The sequence below is a fragment of the Terrapene carolina genome, unplaced genomic scaffold, assembly GCF_002925995.2.
Source record: "Terrapene carolina triunguis isolate 2854851 unplaced genomic scaffold, T_m_triunguis-2.0 Scaffold95, whole genome shotgun sequence".
NCBI classification, from domain to species: Eukaryota; Metazoa; Chordata; order Testudines; family Emydidae; genus Terrapene; species Terrapene triunguis.
Window position 1 is genome coordinate 32,244,016 of NW_020664446.1, and position 16,199 is coordinate 32,260,214.

General features: G+C 50.2%; 1 protein-coding gene across 1 annotated transcript in view; it reads left to right on the forward strand.

Annotated features, from left to right (window-relative positions):
* The window catches only part of PLCE1 (phospholipase C epsilon 1), a 292,755-nt gene that overhangs the window by 39,463 nt on the left and 237,093 nt on the right, over nucleotides 1-16,199 (forward strand). The window contains exon 5 of the mRNA XM_026650913.2: nucleotides 5,237-5,278. Within this exon, the coding sequence (XP_026506698.1) occupies nucleotides 5,237-5,278 (42 nt within the window). The remainder of the gene's footprint in view (nucleotides 1-5,236; nucleotides 5,279-16,199) is intronic.

A 16,199-nucleotide genomic window follows, 5' to 3' on the forward strand; every position in this document is an offset into this window, starting at 1 on the left:
AAATGGAGAAGTTCTTAAAGCGTGTTCCTAAGAAAATAGAAAGATACAGCCTAAATGGGAAGCCCAAAACTGTAATCGAGACGGGGAAAATTGGAGCCAAATGGGTGAAGGTGGCAGAGAAGAAGAAAGCTAGTAGCAGTTGGTGGGAATACCAGTCGGGGCAACCCGAGATGACACCCCACCATTGGGGTCAACCCAAGGCCCCACCTCGCAAGGAGGAGCCCTCCACACAGCTAGGAAGACCCCAGATGCCCTCTTGTCCCACCACCCTACTCTCCAACCACCCACCTCGCCCCAGCCCACAGTCAGCTAGGCAATGCTTTAAATGTAATGAGCTGGGGCATGTGATGGCCAACTGCCCCAAGAGCACCAAACTCAGGCTATTGCTAGATTTTAAAAGAGCAACTACAAGGATTAAGCACCAAGAATAGCTTTCTTGAGGTCCATCTTAAAAGTTACAAGCAAAACAAAAGCACCAGGGGTTAGCACAAAGAAGTCCACAAGCCATAAAGAAATAAAGAGAGAAACCTAATCACATCTTCCTAGACATTTCCTGATCTACTTACATATCTGGTGTTTTAAATGAGTAGTTCCTAGGTATGATACTGATAATTTTTTCATACCTGGCCAAAGCTTCTCACAGCATAGCTCTGCCCTGTCCGCCTCTTCACTGGAAAACAACAAACAACAGACAAAGGGGAGTCTTTGTTTCAGTTTTTAAAAGTTCTAGCCTTCCCATTGGCTCTTTTGGCCAGGTGCCCACTCACTTCCTTTTACCTGTGCATAGTAGTGAGACTTTTTAACCCTTTACAGGTAGAGCCATTAGAGAACTGCTACTAAGAGGGATTTTATAGTTACTGGCTGGGTGTCCATAAAAGGGAGCTACCCCCCTCTTTATTTATCATAACAGGTATCTTCTTCAATGTGTGCCAATCAGTGCCTACATGAGTTTGCATCCTGTGTGTGTGTGTGTGTGTGTGAGAGAGAGAGAAAACAGCATGTCCCCCTCCCGGTGGGAGAAGTGAAAGCAGCGCAGACCCCAGAACTGCTCCTGCCCTGTTGGCTCTGGCTGCCTTGGGCTGGCAGCCCCAGCCTCTTGCTGTAAATGGCTGCCCTGCGTGTGGGGACGGGAACAGGGACAGGAAGCCCAGATGTGCCTATCTTTTAAGATGCAATATAGGCACAGTACAGTATTTGTTTTTCCCCCCCGTCTCTGCTGCTGCCTGATTGGCTACTTCTGGTTTCACATGGTGTCCGGTTGACCGGTCAATCTGTAACTCTGGCGTTCATATCTTTGAGGGTCTACTGTACTTTGTACCTCAGAGAAATGTGGTTTATGGAAGAGCATGGTTTCCCCAGAGAATTCAAGAATGAGGGGAAAATGCTGAATGTTAACACTTGAGTGTTAAGGCATTATCATAAAACCTCTGAGGCAATCAGAGAGAACTCCCTGGCTAAGAGGGACAGATTCCAGTCTACATGCACAAGGTGTGGAAAGTCATATCCCAGGAGATGATGCATGTCCAGCATTTAGGCGGCGACGCCTCTGGATGACGCTGCTTGTCAGCGGCGACGCCTATTGACGTTGCCGCTTCTCAGCGGCATTTTGGCAGATGCTCGTCTGCCGGCCATGGTCTGCGGTGGCTCATCGTCTGGCACCTGCCAGACGAAAAAGTTTGGGGACCACTGACATAGAACCTGTCTAGAGAATATTCATGGCAAGATTATTGATTTTGAAATTGACTCAGCAGCTGATATAACAGTCATATCAGAAGGGGCTTACAGTCACCTTCAACCCCTCCCAGAGCTGAAGTCACCTGACACAGCTCTAACTAGCCCTGGAGGTATTCTGAACTGCATGAGACAGTTCACCACAAACACTAAAGCTATGCATTGAGTGCATGTGATCAAAGATCAACAACTTTCTCAGCTGCAGCATGGCAGCCAGGATTGCCTAGTGAGAAGGGTGGAAGAACTCAACAGAGGATTTGATGATATTGGACTCTTGAAAGGAGATACAATACAAATCAACTTGAGACATTGCTCGAACCATACAGTGTACAAACACCTTTATCAGAGAGACCTTAGAAGAGACTAGCTGCGGATCTGTGCAGAGTCAGAGGACATCATTACCTGGTCATTGTGGATTATTTTTCCAAGTGCTGTATATCAAATAACATACTTGAAAGATGTAACTTGCTGCAGTGTTATCGAGAAACTGAAGTGCACTTTTGCTCACTTCCATTTTCCAGAAGTACTAGTGATGGACAACTGACCACAATTCACTGCAGCAGGATTTGTCATTCCAAACGGGAATGGAGGGGCTGAGAGAGCTGTACAGACTGCCAAAAAAATCCTACAGTAGGAAGATCCAGTCCTTCCTCTTCTGCGTTACAGATAAACACCAATAGGGGCTACTAGATATAGTCCAGCACTACTGCAGATGCAGAACACAAAGAAGAAGACTCAGATTCCAAACCAACCAGAGACCCTCATTGCAACTAATGGACAGCCAGATAACCAAGTTGTTATGCATTTGGGTCATGTAATTAGAAATCCAGTATGATTCGGAGACACTTAACAGACTTTTATACGTATTGAACTTCAAAGACTGTGTGATATATTGTAAATACTAGGAATGTAGAACTTTAAAGGGGGAGATATAATGGAATATTAAACTGTATACTCTTTAGCCACTAGGTGGCACTGTGTGTAAAATGCCTTATTTGAACTAACCGCAGTCATACCTGGCAGATCATTAGAGTCTTACAATGAACATATCTGGTGTGTGTAAGCAAGCTCCATGACCAGTCCATATCTGGTACAGAGGAACACGACATTAGGGTGACCAGATGTCCCGATTTTATAGGGACAGTCCCGATTTTTGGGTCTTTTTCTTATATAGGCTCCTATTACCTCTCACCCCCGTCCCGATTTTTCACACTTGCTGTCTGGTGACCCTACACCACAGGGACAGATTGGGCAAGGAGACTGGGATGGGGGAGACTGGGATTGACTGGAAATGGGAGTTAGGGAGGGAAACAGGAAGGAGGGACTGAGATCAAATGAGGAGCCAGGGAGACTAGGAATGCCTGGGCAAGTAGACTGAGGCTGAGAACCTCTTGGGCAGGGAGAGGAAGGAAAGAAGGCAGAACTGATGAGGAGCTGTGGTGTGGAGGGGGTGAGAATTGGGACTGACTGGGCAAAAACTGGTAAAAGGAACTGGGGTGAGGGTGAGGGACACTGAGATAGGACGAGGAACTCAGGGAGGGAGACTGGGGGCCAGTAGGAATGGGAAATGGAGGCCAGGGAGTGGGGCATGGAGAGACATTAACTGAGGAGCTGGGATGGGGGGAAATTGGGACTTGGCTGGGCAAGGAGACGGGGTCAAGAACCTGGGGGCGAAGGGGGAAATGGCTGGGCGAGGCACTGGGAGTGGGAGATGAGAGAGAGAAGGATGGAGAGCCTGGAGGGGTGAGAGTAGGACTTGCAGGGCAAGAAGAATGGGATTGGCATGAAGAGCCAGGTGGGAGGAAGAGACAAGACTGGGAGAGGGACAGGTTGGAGGGGATGGGGAAGTAGGGGCAAACTTGGGGAGAATAGAAGGCTCTGTGTCCAGAACCTGGAATGGGACCCAGGTTTCCTGAGTTTCACCATTCACCTGCTATCAGCACATATCTCTGAGACTCACTGGCAAAATGAGCCATCCTACTCCAGAGCAGAAGTTCCCAAACTGTGGGGCGTGCCCCCTGGGGACGTGGAGGAACGTCCAGGGAGGTGCAGCAGGACCTGAGCCAGCCCCCATGGATTGGGGGTGGGGGAGAGAGCCCCTCCCTGCCCCTAGCTCTGCTCTGGTCCTGCCCCAACTGCGTCCCCTGCCCCTGTCCCTGTCCCCAGCCTTGGCACGACTCCGCTCCCGTCCCCAGCCCCTGGCCATGGCCCCCCTCCTGGCCCCAGACCCAACCCCAGCTGTGGCCCAGCCTTTGCCCCTTTGCCCCGTCCGTGCCCCCCACCCCCGTCCATGCCCCCCACCCCCGGAGTCTCAGCTCCACTCCTGGCTCCAGGGCAGCGGGGGGTTGCGGACAGGGGTAGGTGAAGTTTGGGGGATGACAACCCACTACTGCTATAATTTACTCTGTTAACTTAAGTGTTAACTTAAGTTAACTTAAGTGGGAGAGGTCTGTAGGAGGTATTTAAAGGCTAATGACTCTTGTGGATGTCAACGTAATGCCATGTGATGACATTTTCTGGGGGGTTTTTATTGCCTTTTTAAAAAACCTAAGAAGTTTCTCTCACGCACACAAATCTCAGTTTGCCCTCCTTATGCATATGCATTCTGATGTGATGTATAATTACATGATGACATGTTATTTTTTCCACAGGACTCCTGGTCTCATTTAGTGCACAGGATAGACCTGCTCTGAGGATGAATCAGGGTTGTTTAGTGAAGGTTGCTGTTGTCTCTAATACCTCTGCCTCATATATTCTAGATTCTAGAAGTTCACATTCGAGGCAGTGAAGGACCTCATCGAGCTGTCGGCGCCAAATCCCCTCCCATGCAGGGAGAAGCCTCTGGCATCGCCCATGCGTGTGCCATCTAGAGGGAAACCAGCAATGGTGCGCCACTCGAGGTCAACAACCCAGAGCTGCTCATGGCACCATTCCTCTTCGATCTCGGCGCAACGCACCCATGCATAGGGTGACCAGACAGCAAATGTGAAAAATTGGGACAGGGGGTGGGGGGTAATAGGAGCCTATATAAGAAAAAGACCCAAAAATCAGGACTGTCCCTATAAAATCGGGACATCTGGTCACCCTACCCATGCACCTGCGACCCAATGCGAGGTTACAGCACCAGAGGTGGATGAACCCGCAGCACCCTCGTCGGCATCTAGACACAGTTCCACGATGCCGTCAGTCACCCAGCACTGGAGTGCAGTGCCAGCCACCTCCCCGGCACCATGTGAGAGGCACTGGTTCTGGTCCCGAGACTCCCAGTACGGTTCGTGGCACCGGTCCCTGACCTGCACCTCGTGGCATCCTATGGTCGCTCAAGGATTGGCACCAGCTTGGTCCTCTCCATCGGTATCCTCTGGCTCTGAGGCCAATTCCGGTTGCTCCGGCTACAGCAGGCACCGGACCGTGGCCAGCACGCGATGCCACTCCAGGTCGCCATATAGGCACGCCTCAATGGCGAGAGAGGCCATGCTCTCTAGATCGCCCTCGGATCCCTGAGAGCAGCCGACAGCAGCAGGCCCAATGCCTCTGGCGTTACCAAGTCAGACAACGCCTCAGGAGGTAGCAGCCTCGTCGGGCCTTGACGTGGCCCAGGCCTATGGGAACTTACAGGAGGGTCAGGACAAGGGCAACCAAAAGTAGCTCACATCTTCCTCTTCCCCAGATGAAGTGATGATGGGTACATCAGTCTCAGGACCACCACCGATCGACCATAGGGCCCCCCAAGAGCTTCTCCGCAGGATTGCCCTCAACATGGGCCTCCAGGTGGAGGAAACTGTCGAACAGGAGGATTCATGGTGGACATCCTGGCTCCTGAAGATCCCTCCAGAGTCGCGCTCCCTCTGATAAAGACCGCACAAAGCAATTATAATACTATATGGCAAACCTTGGCCTCCATCACGCCAACGGCCAGGGGGATGGAAAGAAAATACTTCACCCCATCCAAGGGCTACGAATTCCTGTTCTGCCACCCAACTCCCTGCTCCCTGGTCATTTCAGCAGTTAATGAGAAGGAACGCCAGGGTCAGCAAGCCTTGGCTCCAAAGGCCAAGGAGGCCAAGCACCTAGACCTCTTCGGTCGAAAGGTCTATTCATCAGGGGGCCTACAACTACGCATAGCCAACCAGCAGGCGATCCTTAACAGGCATAACTTCAACTCTTGGACCGCTATGTCCAAGTTTAAGGATCGCCTGCCGTAAGACTCGCACTCAGAGTTTGTCACGTTTGCAAGCCTCCCTCGATTCAGCCAACTCTGTGGCCAGAACCATAGCCTCAGGAGTGGTCATGTGGCACTCAGTGTGGCTACAGGCATCGGGTCTCCCTCCCAAGGTCCAAAACACCTTCCAAGACCTCCCTTTCGAGGGTTTGGGTCATTTTTCTGAGCAAACAGACTCCAGGCTACATGGCCTTAAGGACTCTAGGGCCACGCTGAAATCGCTAGGGATGCATACACCAGCAACCCAGAGGAAGCCTTTCAGGCCCCAGCCTCCGCAGCAGAGGCAGTATCAACCTCGCCCTAGGCACGACCCGTATCGCAGGCGGGGCAGAAACAATAGGCGTAGGCCACAAAATAACACGCCTAACCAAGGTCAGAATAAACCCCAGCCAGGAAACAAGCAAGGGTTTTGAAGGCACGCTCGAAGACAGCCTACCAACCCAGTTCCCGGATCTATCCAACCCGGATTTTAAACCAGTTATCCCACTTCTACCATGCATGGTCCCGTATAACATCGGACCGCTGGGTCCTACGCACTGTACAAGTGAGATACTCCCTCCAGTTCTCCTCCTTCCCTCCCTCCGACCCACCTTCCCTGTCCCTCTTCAGGGACCCGTCTCACAAGCAACTCCTTATGCAAGAGGTCCGTTCAGTCCTCGAGATAGGGGCGATGGAGGAGGTTCCACAGGAGCTAAGGGGAAAGGGGTTTTACTCCCGTTACTTCCTAATCCCCAAGGCAAAGGGGGGTCTTTGACCCATTTTAGACCTTCGTGGACTCAACAAATTTATAGTCAAACTCCAGTTCCGCGTGGTCTCCCTAAGCACTATCATCCCATCGCTGGATCCGGGAGATTGGTACGCTGCCCTCGACATGAAGGATGCCTATTTCCACATTGCCATCCATCCGGCACACCGACGCTTCCTCCAGTTTGTAATAAACCAAGAACATTACCAGTTCACGGTACTCCTGTTCAGCCTGTCCACAGCCTCCCGCGTGTTCATGAAGTGCATGGCGGTGGTGGCGGCCTTCCTGTGAAAAAGGCAAATTTGAGTGTACCTCTACTGACAGGTCGATCCAAGGACGAGGTCAGGGACACCTTTCACAGGCTGGGGCTCCTCCTCAATATACCGAAGTCGTCACTCATACGTACCCAAAGGATAGAGTTCATAGAGGCCGTCCTGGACTCGGCAAAAGCGAGCCTTCCAGAGCCCAGATTTCAAGCCATAGATCAGATTGTCAGAACAGTGCTTCAGTACCCCACCATGACAGTCAGGTGTTGCCTACAGCTAATAGGATAGATGGCAGCCTGCAAGTATGTGGTCAAGCATGCCAGACTGAGACTCAGGCCTATACAAGCGTGGCTCGCACTATGTTACCGCCCGTCCCGAGACTCCCTGGACCTTGTAGCAACGATACCAGGACAGGTCCAAGAATCCCTGCGTGGGTGGCTGGACCGACCAATAGTCTGTGCAGGGATCCCCTTCGCCAAGCCCCAACCTTCTCCGACGCTAGTAACAGACGCGTCAGATCTGGGTTGGGGCGCACACTTAGGGGATCTGAGGACACAAGGTCTGTGGTCGCGGGACAAGATACCTCTCCATATCAACCTGAAGGAGCTCAGAGTGGTTCGTCTGGCCTGCCAAACCTTTCACGCCACTTTGCAAGGTCACAATATGACAGTCCTGGCAGACCACACGACCACCATGTTCTACATAAACAAACAGGGCGGAGCCTGCGCCTCATGCCTCTGCCGTGAGGCTCTTCTCCTCTGGGACTTCTGTATAGCCCGGTCCATTCAGCTGGAAGCATTCTACTTCCCAGGGGGACAGAACGAACTGGCGGATCACCTCAGCAGGTCCTACCACATTCTCGAGTGGTCGATCAGATCGGACATCATACAGTCAGTTTTCCAAAGGTGGGGTTATCCCCAAGTAGACCTCTTCACCACTAAGAGCAACACACAGTGCCCTCAATTCTGCTCATTTCAAAACCACAGCCCGGGTTCACTTTCCGACGCGTTTCTAATACCGTGGGGGTAAGGGGCTGAAATATGCCTTCCCTCCAATCCCGCTGGTCCACCGGGTCCTACTCAGAATTCACAGGGACAGGGCGACGGTAATCATGATTGCCCCAACCTGGCTGCGGCAGCATTGGTACACAACCCTCCTGGAGCTGTCCGTAGATGTCCCAATAGCCCTGCACCTCTACCCGGATCTGATCACACAGGACCACGGGCGCCTTCTCCACCTGAACCTGCAGTCTCCGAACCTCATGGCTTGGAAACTCCATGGCTAAATCGTATGGAGAGCCAGTGCTCTCAGCCAGTGAGACAGATTCTCCTCGGTAGTAGGAAACCTTCCACCAGGGCAACTTACCTGGCAAAGGGGAAAAAGTTCTTCTGCTGGTGTGAACCCAAATATCTGCAACCGCTCTAGTTTTCTGTCCAGATTATTTTGGACTACCTCCTACATCTCAAGCAACAAGGCCTGTCTCTTTCGTCCATCAGAGTACACCTGGTGGCTATCTCAGCTTTCCATCCAGGGGAATATGGGTGCTCGGTGTTCTCAAATCCCATGGTGGGGCGCTTCCTTAAAGGACTGGAGAGGGTGTTCCCATATTCTCATCCACCAGTCCCAACCTGGAACCTGAACCTGGTCCTCTCCAAACTCGTGAGCCCATCATTTGAGCCCCTAGCCACTTGTTCCCTCCTCTTCTTTTTATGGAAGGTAGCGTTCCTGGTGGTCATTACATCGGCAAGGAGGGTGTCTGAGCTGAGAGCTCTCACCTCTGAACCCCCTTACATGGTGTTTCATAAGGACAAGGTACAGCTTAGACCGCACCCTAAATTCCTCCCCAAGGTGGTCTCCCAATTCCACATGGGCCAGGACATTTGCCTGCCGGTGTTCTTTCGAAAGCCCCACACGAGCCCGCAACACCGCAGCTTACACACGCTGGATGTTCGAAGAGCCTTAGCGTCCTACATAGAGTGCACAAGGCCTTTCCGCCAATCAACCCAGTTGTTTGTGGCCATAGCCGATAGAATGAAGGGCCTTCCAGTTTCTGCGCAACGCATATCGTCCTGGATCACAGACTGCATTCGCACGTGCTATGAGCTGGCCGAGGTCCCAGCCCTAGCAATCACAGCCCATTCGAACAGAGCGCAAGTGTCTTCGACTGCCTTCCTGGCACAGGTCCCCATCCAGGAGATCTGCAAGGCAGCTACCTGGTCTTCAGTGCACACGTTTACAGCCCACTATGCCGTCAACCAACAGTCCAGAGATGATGCGGCGGTTGGCAGAGCTGTCCTTCAATCAGTCGCTCCTACCCACCTCCGATGGTAAGCTTGGAAGTCACCTAATTGGAATGGACGTGAACAATCACTCGAAGAAGAAAAGATGGTTATTTACCTCTTGTAACTGTTGTTCTTCGAGATGTGGTGTTCACGTCCATTACAATACCCAGGGCCGGCTCCAGGCACCAGCTTACCAAGAAGGTGCTTGGGGCGGCCACTTCGGAGAGGGGCGGCACGTCCAGCTGTTCGGCGGCAATTCGGCGGACGGTCCCTCACTCCTGCTCGGAGCAAAGGACCTCCTGCCAAATTGCCGCCGCAGATCGTGATCGTGGCTTTGTTTTTTTTGTTTGGCTGCTTGGGGCGGCCAAAACCCTGGAGCCGGCCCTGACAATACCCACCCCCCTTCCCCTCTGCCGGAGTCAACGGCAAGAAGAAACTGAAGGGGGGTCGGGCCGGCAGGGTACTATATACCCTGCCATAAGGGCGCCACTCTAGGGGGCTCCCCTGCCGTCCTGACGGGAGCTGCTAAGAGAGAAAGTTTCCAACGTCCGTGCACGTGATGTGCGCACATCTACTTGTAACGGACATGAACAAAACATCTTGAAGAACAACAGTTACAAGAGGTAAGTAACCGTCTTGTCTCATGGTTAAGATAGCTGAATTCTGTCAGAGTTCATATGGTAAAGACATTTGAACCAGACTTTTCACAGTTCACACTAATTATGTGTTTGTTTTGTGGGTGCTTGAATTGAGACTGTTTGGTCTGATTTGCATAAGAGCTGAGCACTCACAGCTGTAATAGAAGTCAATAGGAACTGTGTTTGAACAAATAAAGTGCTGTATAATGCTATGTACTCTGAAAAAATCAGGTCCTGGTTGTCTGAAATTGGGCACCCAAAATTAGTGGATATGTTTACCCTAATCTTTGAGTCTGTTCCCCATCTGTAAAATTGGGATATATCCATTCATCTTACAGGAGTTTTGTGAAAATTTGTTTGTGAAGCACTGTGTTATAATAATGAACACCATAGAGAAGTCCACGAGGAAATTAATAATTCTGTATTTAGAGCAGGGTTTAAATGATGGTGCAGTAAATAAGCTCTATGGCCATATATTGAACACAGAGAAGAAAATGAAGAAAAAACATTGAATAGTCATTTATTAGTTGAACACCATCCGTTTTGTGCACTGAGATAGGCAGGATACTGTGGACAAAATAGTATGGGATTTGTAATTAAAGACTATCAGAATGCATTCTTGTACGACATATGCACAAGCAATTTTAATTCTGGTAATTCCTAACTTTTGAATGCTTGACTTTGTTCTTTTAATATAGTTTTTTTGCATGTGTGTAATATATAGTATCTTGGGTCAAATATGTTTTTGCATGGTACTACATACAATATATAGAGAAGCTTTATCAATGTGAACCATCAAATATATTTATTTTACTTGTTCAATATATGAATGCATAGAAAAAGAACAGATAAATATGTTGTTCTTACACATCTCTGGAATTCAACTAAAATATTGAAATTTTAAAACAGAAACAAATCCGTTATTATACACACTTAGCCCGTCCTTCTCCAATCCTGGGCCAGTGTTGAACAGAGACAACTAATAGCCAAATTAGGTGGTAATGTTAATATGTTGACAACTGTAAAGAGGGATAAAACTTTCAAATTTATTTCCAGTTGTGATGGGCAGAATTTGAAAGCCGAGTCTCTACTCAGACGTTTTTTTGAATGACATGGAACAGCTTTCCTGCTTGAGATTTTCCATATCATTCAGATTTGTTGTGAATGATCTGTTCTAGAAGTTTCCTCTCCAGGTTTTCATTATTTTAAGAGAAGTACAATTTGAAATTTATATATAAACAGAAGACAGTGGGGCCAATCTGTAGTAATTTATTATTATTATACAAGACCTGGTTACTGACATAATTACTATATAGTAGGGCTGTCGATTAATTGCAGCTAACTCACACGATTAACTCAAAAAAATTAATCACGATTAATCACAGTTTTAATCGCACTGTTAATAGAATACCAATTGAAATTTATTAAATATTTTTGGATATTTTTCTACCTTTTCAAATATATTGATTTCTATTAACACAGAATACGAAGTGTACACTGCTCACTTTATATTATTATTTTTTATTTCAAATATTTGCACTGTAAAATACACAAAAGAAATAGTATTTTTCAATTCACCTCATACAAGTACTGTAGTGCAATCTCTTTATTGTGAAAGTGCAACTTTCAAATGTCGATTTTTTTGTTACAGGCCTGACAGGAGTTGCTGTTATATGACAGTGAACCCTTTGCCAGTAGGCATTTGAGGGGCTCGTAATGTCACACCGTGACAATCAAAGAAGAGACAGTTTAGTGGTTAGAAAAGGGATTGGAAATTAGGTGATCTGGATTCTATGCCAGACTCTGCCATTTACTATTTCTGATTTTGGGAGTGTGTTTTAATTTCTATATGCTTCACTTTTTCCACATTAGCAAAATAGAGATATTTACTGGTTTTTGGACCCAATTTCTCCTTTCCCTCGGCCCCCTCTGCAACTAAACACACCTAGTGGGAGGTAAGAGAAATAATTGGCAAACTTTAGAAATGATAGAATGGAGAAGAAAAAATATTAAAAATATTAGTGACAATATTTTCTGCAAGGAATTAACACAGACTTTCTGGTGGATCCCTGTGAGATGTAGAAAGCTTAGGCTAAGCTTTAGTCTTTTTATGAATCCCTCTACAATAGCTTTCTAGACTTGGTCATTGTGTCTTTTCTCCTTACCAGTAACTGTATGGGCAGGAAAGCTCTTGGTTATGTTGTTGTAGGCAGGAATTTTTTCATTAGAAGTTTTCCCTCCCTTCAAAGGGGAGAAGCTATTCAGCGGTGCTCTGAGTCAAAACCTTCAGGATTTCCATGATGAAATACATGTGATACTGGAGTTTGAAAGGCCATTCTTTCTTTCTCAGTGGTACAGGCCCAGGTTCCAGAGTGTGTACTAGGCGACATCCTTTTAGGTAGGCAGGCAGGCAGGCTTGGTGAAGCCTATGTAAGAGAATTTTTGACAGTTGTGGTGTCTCCCTTGGTTCCCCAAGACAGGCTTGATGAAGATGTGACGAAGTGGGACTGTTCTTAATGTTTCCTCTGAATACTGTAGGGTGCCTCAGTTTCCCCTATGCATTTCTTAAGTCTCTAGGTGGGGGGATAAAGGCCAGTGTGCATAAATGGGCAACACTCTGTCTCCTGGCAACTAATGGCCGGGGCCCTTCCCCCCCTGCAAGGGGATAGCTAAAGGTGTTTGAGAACAAAGAGATCAGGTGACCTCCTGGCCTGGAAAAGAGACAAAGGCCAGAGAGGAGGGGCTGGAGAGTTTCAGTTTGGAGCTGGCTGGGGATGGGGCAGGTGAGTACAGAACGGGTTGTCTGGCTCACTGCCTCCCCCCCCCACCCCCAAAATGGACCCGGCTGAGGGGTCCTGTTCTCTGTACCTACAAGCTCTGTTTTAGATGACAGGAACACGGTCTAATAAACCTCTGTTTTACTGGCTGGCTAAGAGTCACGTCTGACTGCGAAGTGGGGGTGCAGGACCCTGTGGCTTCCCCAGGACCCCGCCTGGGCGGACTCGCTGTGGGAAGCACACGGAGGGGCAGAGGATGCTGAATGCTCCAAGGTCAGACCCAGGAAGGTGAAGCCATGTGAGCTGCTTGCCCTGGAGACAGTCTGCTCACAGAGAGGAGACTTCACCAGAGTCCTGACTGGCTTTGTGGGGAGCAGTTCCAGAGCATTGCCTGGGGACTCCGTGACAACTGGTGGCAGAGGTGGGATGTACTGCACCCCGTGAATGGTGCTTCTTGCAGTAAGTGACTGGGGAGCAGTAAAACGAAGGGGGATTGACGAGGACCAGGCATGCTGAAGGCTCAGAGAGGGGCGGTTTCAGGGGGCTACGCTTAACCCCTGGGAGTGTGTGACCAGCGAGAAGAACTGTTGGAGTAACGGGGGTCCCCCTGAGGACTGCAGCGAGCAGTCTCAGGGGCGGAGGAGCCTGCGGCTTGACCCTGGGAGAGGGAAGGACTTTTGCAGTGACAGGGTTCCCCTGGGGATTGCAGCGAGCGGTCCCAGGGGCGGAGGAGTCTGCAGCTCAACCCTGGCAAAGAGGTGGTGACCTCGAGAAGGGCTGGCACACTAGGGGTTCTTCCTGGAAACCCCGTGGGGGTGCGAAGAGCACACAGGCCGGTGAGTCCAAAGCAGCTTGGGAACAGTGAAGTGATGGCCTATCAGTGCACCATCTCCTCAAGAAGGACATTGTAATCCTGTGCAAAAAGAGAGGGTTACGCATTGGGAAGTTCACCAAGGCACAGTTAATCGTGCAGCTGGAGGACAAGGACCATAGGAAATGAGGGTCACAATTCCACCTCTGGAGCACCGAAAAGGTCTCAGGTATTTATTCTCTGCTCTTTGCAGTGTCAAAGAGGTCAATAGCATTGAGATTAGTGTTAGATTCCATGTGACTGAACTCTTTCATAATATACAGGCATTTCATAATGGAGCCATTTTGGTCAGTCATCTGCAGGGATTGTTTGTCCCTCTCAGGCGCAAGAGAGTACAGATGACCAGGAAACCGTGCAGGTCAGAGCATCTCCAAGTTTCTGCTCAAGAGGATCCCACAGCTGGAGAATCATATCTTTTGTTAATATGGTGGTTCTTTGAGTGCTTGTTCATGTCAATTCCAATCAGGTGCATGCATGCCTGGCAGACGGAAGATTTTCCCCCTAGCAGCATCCGTCGGGTTGGCCTAGGCGCCCCCTGGAGTCGCATCTTCATGGCGCTCAATATAGAGCCCTGCCAACCTGCCACCCCCTCAGTTCCTTCTTACCGCCTGTGATAGCTAGCGGGAATGTCCCATAGCTCTTGCCTTGGCATGTGTCATTAACAGTGTCCATTGTACACAGTTCTTATAATTAGTTAGTGTTCGTGAGTAGTAATTTTAGTATAGATTGTTAGTGTTAGCGTTTCTTTGAGGGGTCGTCCCCCCGCCAACGCTCCCAGAGCCGGGGTATGTCGTGGTCCCCGGGTTTTAAAACTTGCGAAGCCTGTGGCAAGTGTATGCCTAAAAGTGACCCGCACACCTCATGTTTAAGGTGCCTAGGGGAAAGTCACCAGAAAGACCGGTGCAAGATCTGTTGAGGGTTTTCACCGGTGCTACAAAAGAAAAGGAGGCCGGAGAGGGGCTGCTGTCCCCCGGCCAAGACCAAAGAGCCGGCCGCTGTGAGACCCAAGACGGACCACACCACCTCGGCCCCACCACCTGTATGCCGACTGCTGCCCCGGTGGGCGCGGTAGAGTCTGGACCCGCCTCATTCTCTGGCCCTAAGTCAAGAGCTGCACCTCCCGTCTACCCCAGAGGCTTCTGAGGCAGCGCAGGACTTGCTACGCCTCATGGTGCCGTTCTCCCCGCCTAAACGGGATAAGTCGCCAGCACCGGTCGGTCTCTGGGCACCATCAAGGGAGAAACACAAGGACTTTGTGGCAGACTCCAGCCTCATTGCCTCTGACGGCGAAGCAAAATGAGAGATGCTACTTTGTGCTGTTGAAGGGTTGCGAGTACTTGTATACAACCCCACTTTCAATTCCCTGGGGGTGGATGCTGCTAACCAGCATGAACATCAGGGCTACCAGGGGTCCTCTCCTAAGAACCAAGAGGCGAAAAGATTAGACCTTTTTGGGAGAAAGGTCTACTCGACCGGTGGGTTGCAGCTCTGCATCGCAAACCAGCAGGCCATTGTGAGCAGATACTGCTTTAACACCTGTAGTGCAGTGGCCAAGTTTGCGGAGCTGCTGCCGCAGGACTCCCGCTCTGAATTCTCTGCCCTGGTGGAGGAGGGCAGACTAATCACCCGAGCCTCCCAGAGGCCACTCTGGATGGGGCGGATGCGGCCACGCAGCCTATGGCTATGGGAGTGGCCATGAGGAGGAGCTCCTGGCTGCAAGTCTCTGGTCTGCCTTACGAGGTCCAGCAGACCATCCAGGACCTCCCCTTAGAGGGTTTGGCTCTTTTCTCCGAAAAGACGGATAAAAGACTTCACAGCCTGAAAGACTCCAGAGCCACCCTCAAATCGTTGGGCCTCCATACTCCTGCCACGCAGTGGAAGCATTTTAGGCCGCAACCTCCTCCATGGTTCTATCAGTCTCAGAACTGTCAGGACGGTTCACAGAGGAGAAACAAGAGCAGCAGGAAGAGGCCGCACCTATCCTTAAGCCAGGACTCTGGCCAGCCCAAGCCTTCATCCGTCCAGAAGCAGGCCTTTTGAAGGTGCGAACAAGGACGGCACACCAGTACGTGAACTGGATCCAACCTGCCTTATCTTCTCGTCCCAACTATCCCATTTCTACCCTGCGTGGGCCCGTATCACATCGGACCGATGGGTGCACTGCACGGTAGAAAGGGGATACTCACTCCAATTCTCAGCCCTCCCGCCCTTCCACCCCCCCTTCCCTGTTCCTCTTCAGGGACCCTTCTCACGAGCAACTCCTCATACAGGAGGTGCACTCGCTCCTGTTGCTGGGGGCAATACATCATCCCTCTATCCTCCCTTCCCTGGATCCAGGCAGCAGGTACAGATGTTTCCGTACCTTGACGATTGGCTGATCAAGGGCCACTCCAGGGCTCAAGTGGAGGCACAAGTAGACTTCATAAGAACGGCGTTTGATGAACTAGGCCTTCTCCTGAATGTGGGGAAATCTACGCTGTCCCCGGTTCAGCAGATAGAATTTATAGGGGCGGTACTGGAATTGACACCGGCCAGGGCATACCTCCCGCAAGTGCGGTTCTGGACCCTGGCTGATATCATTCGAAGTCTTAGGTAGTTCCCCACTACCACAGCAAGGAATTGCCTGAAACTCCTGGGACACATGGCTGCCTGTATCTACGTGTGCAA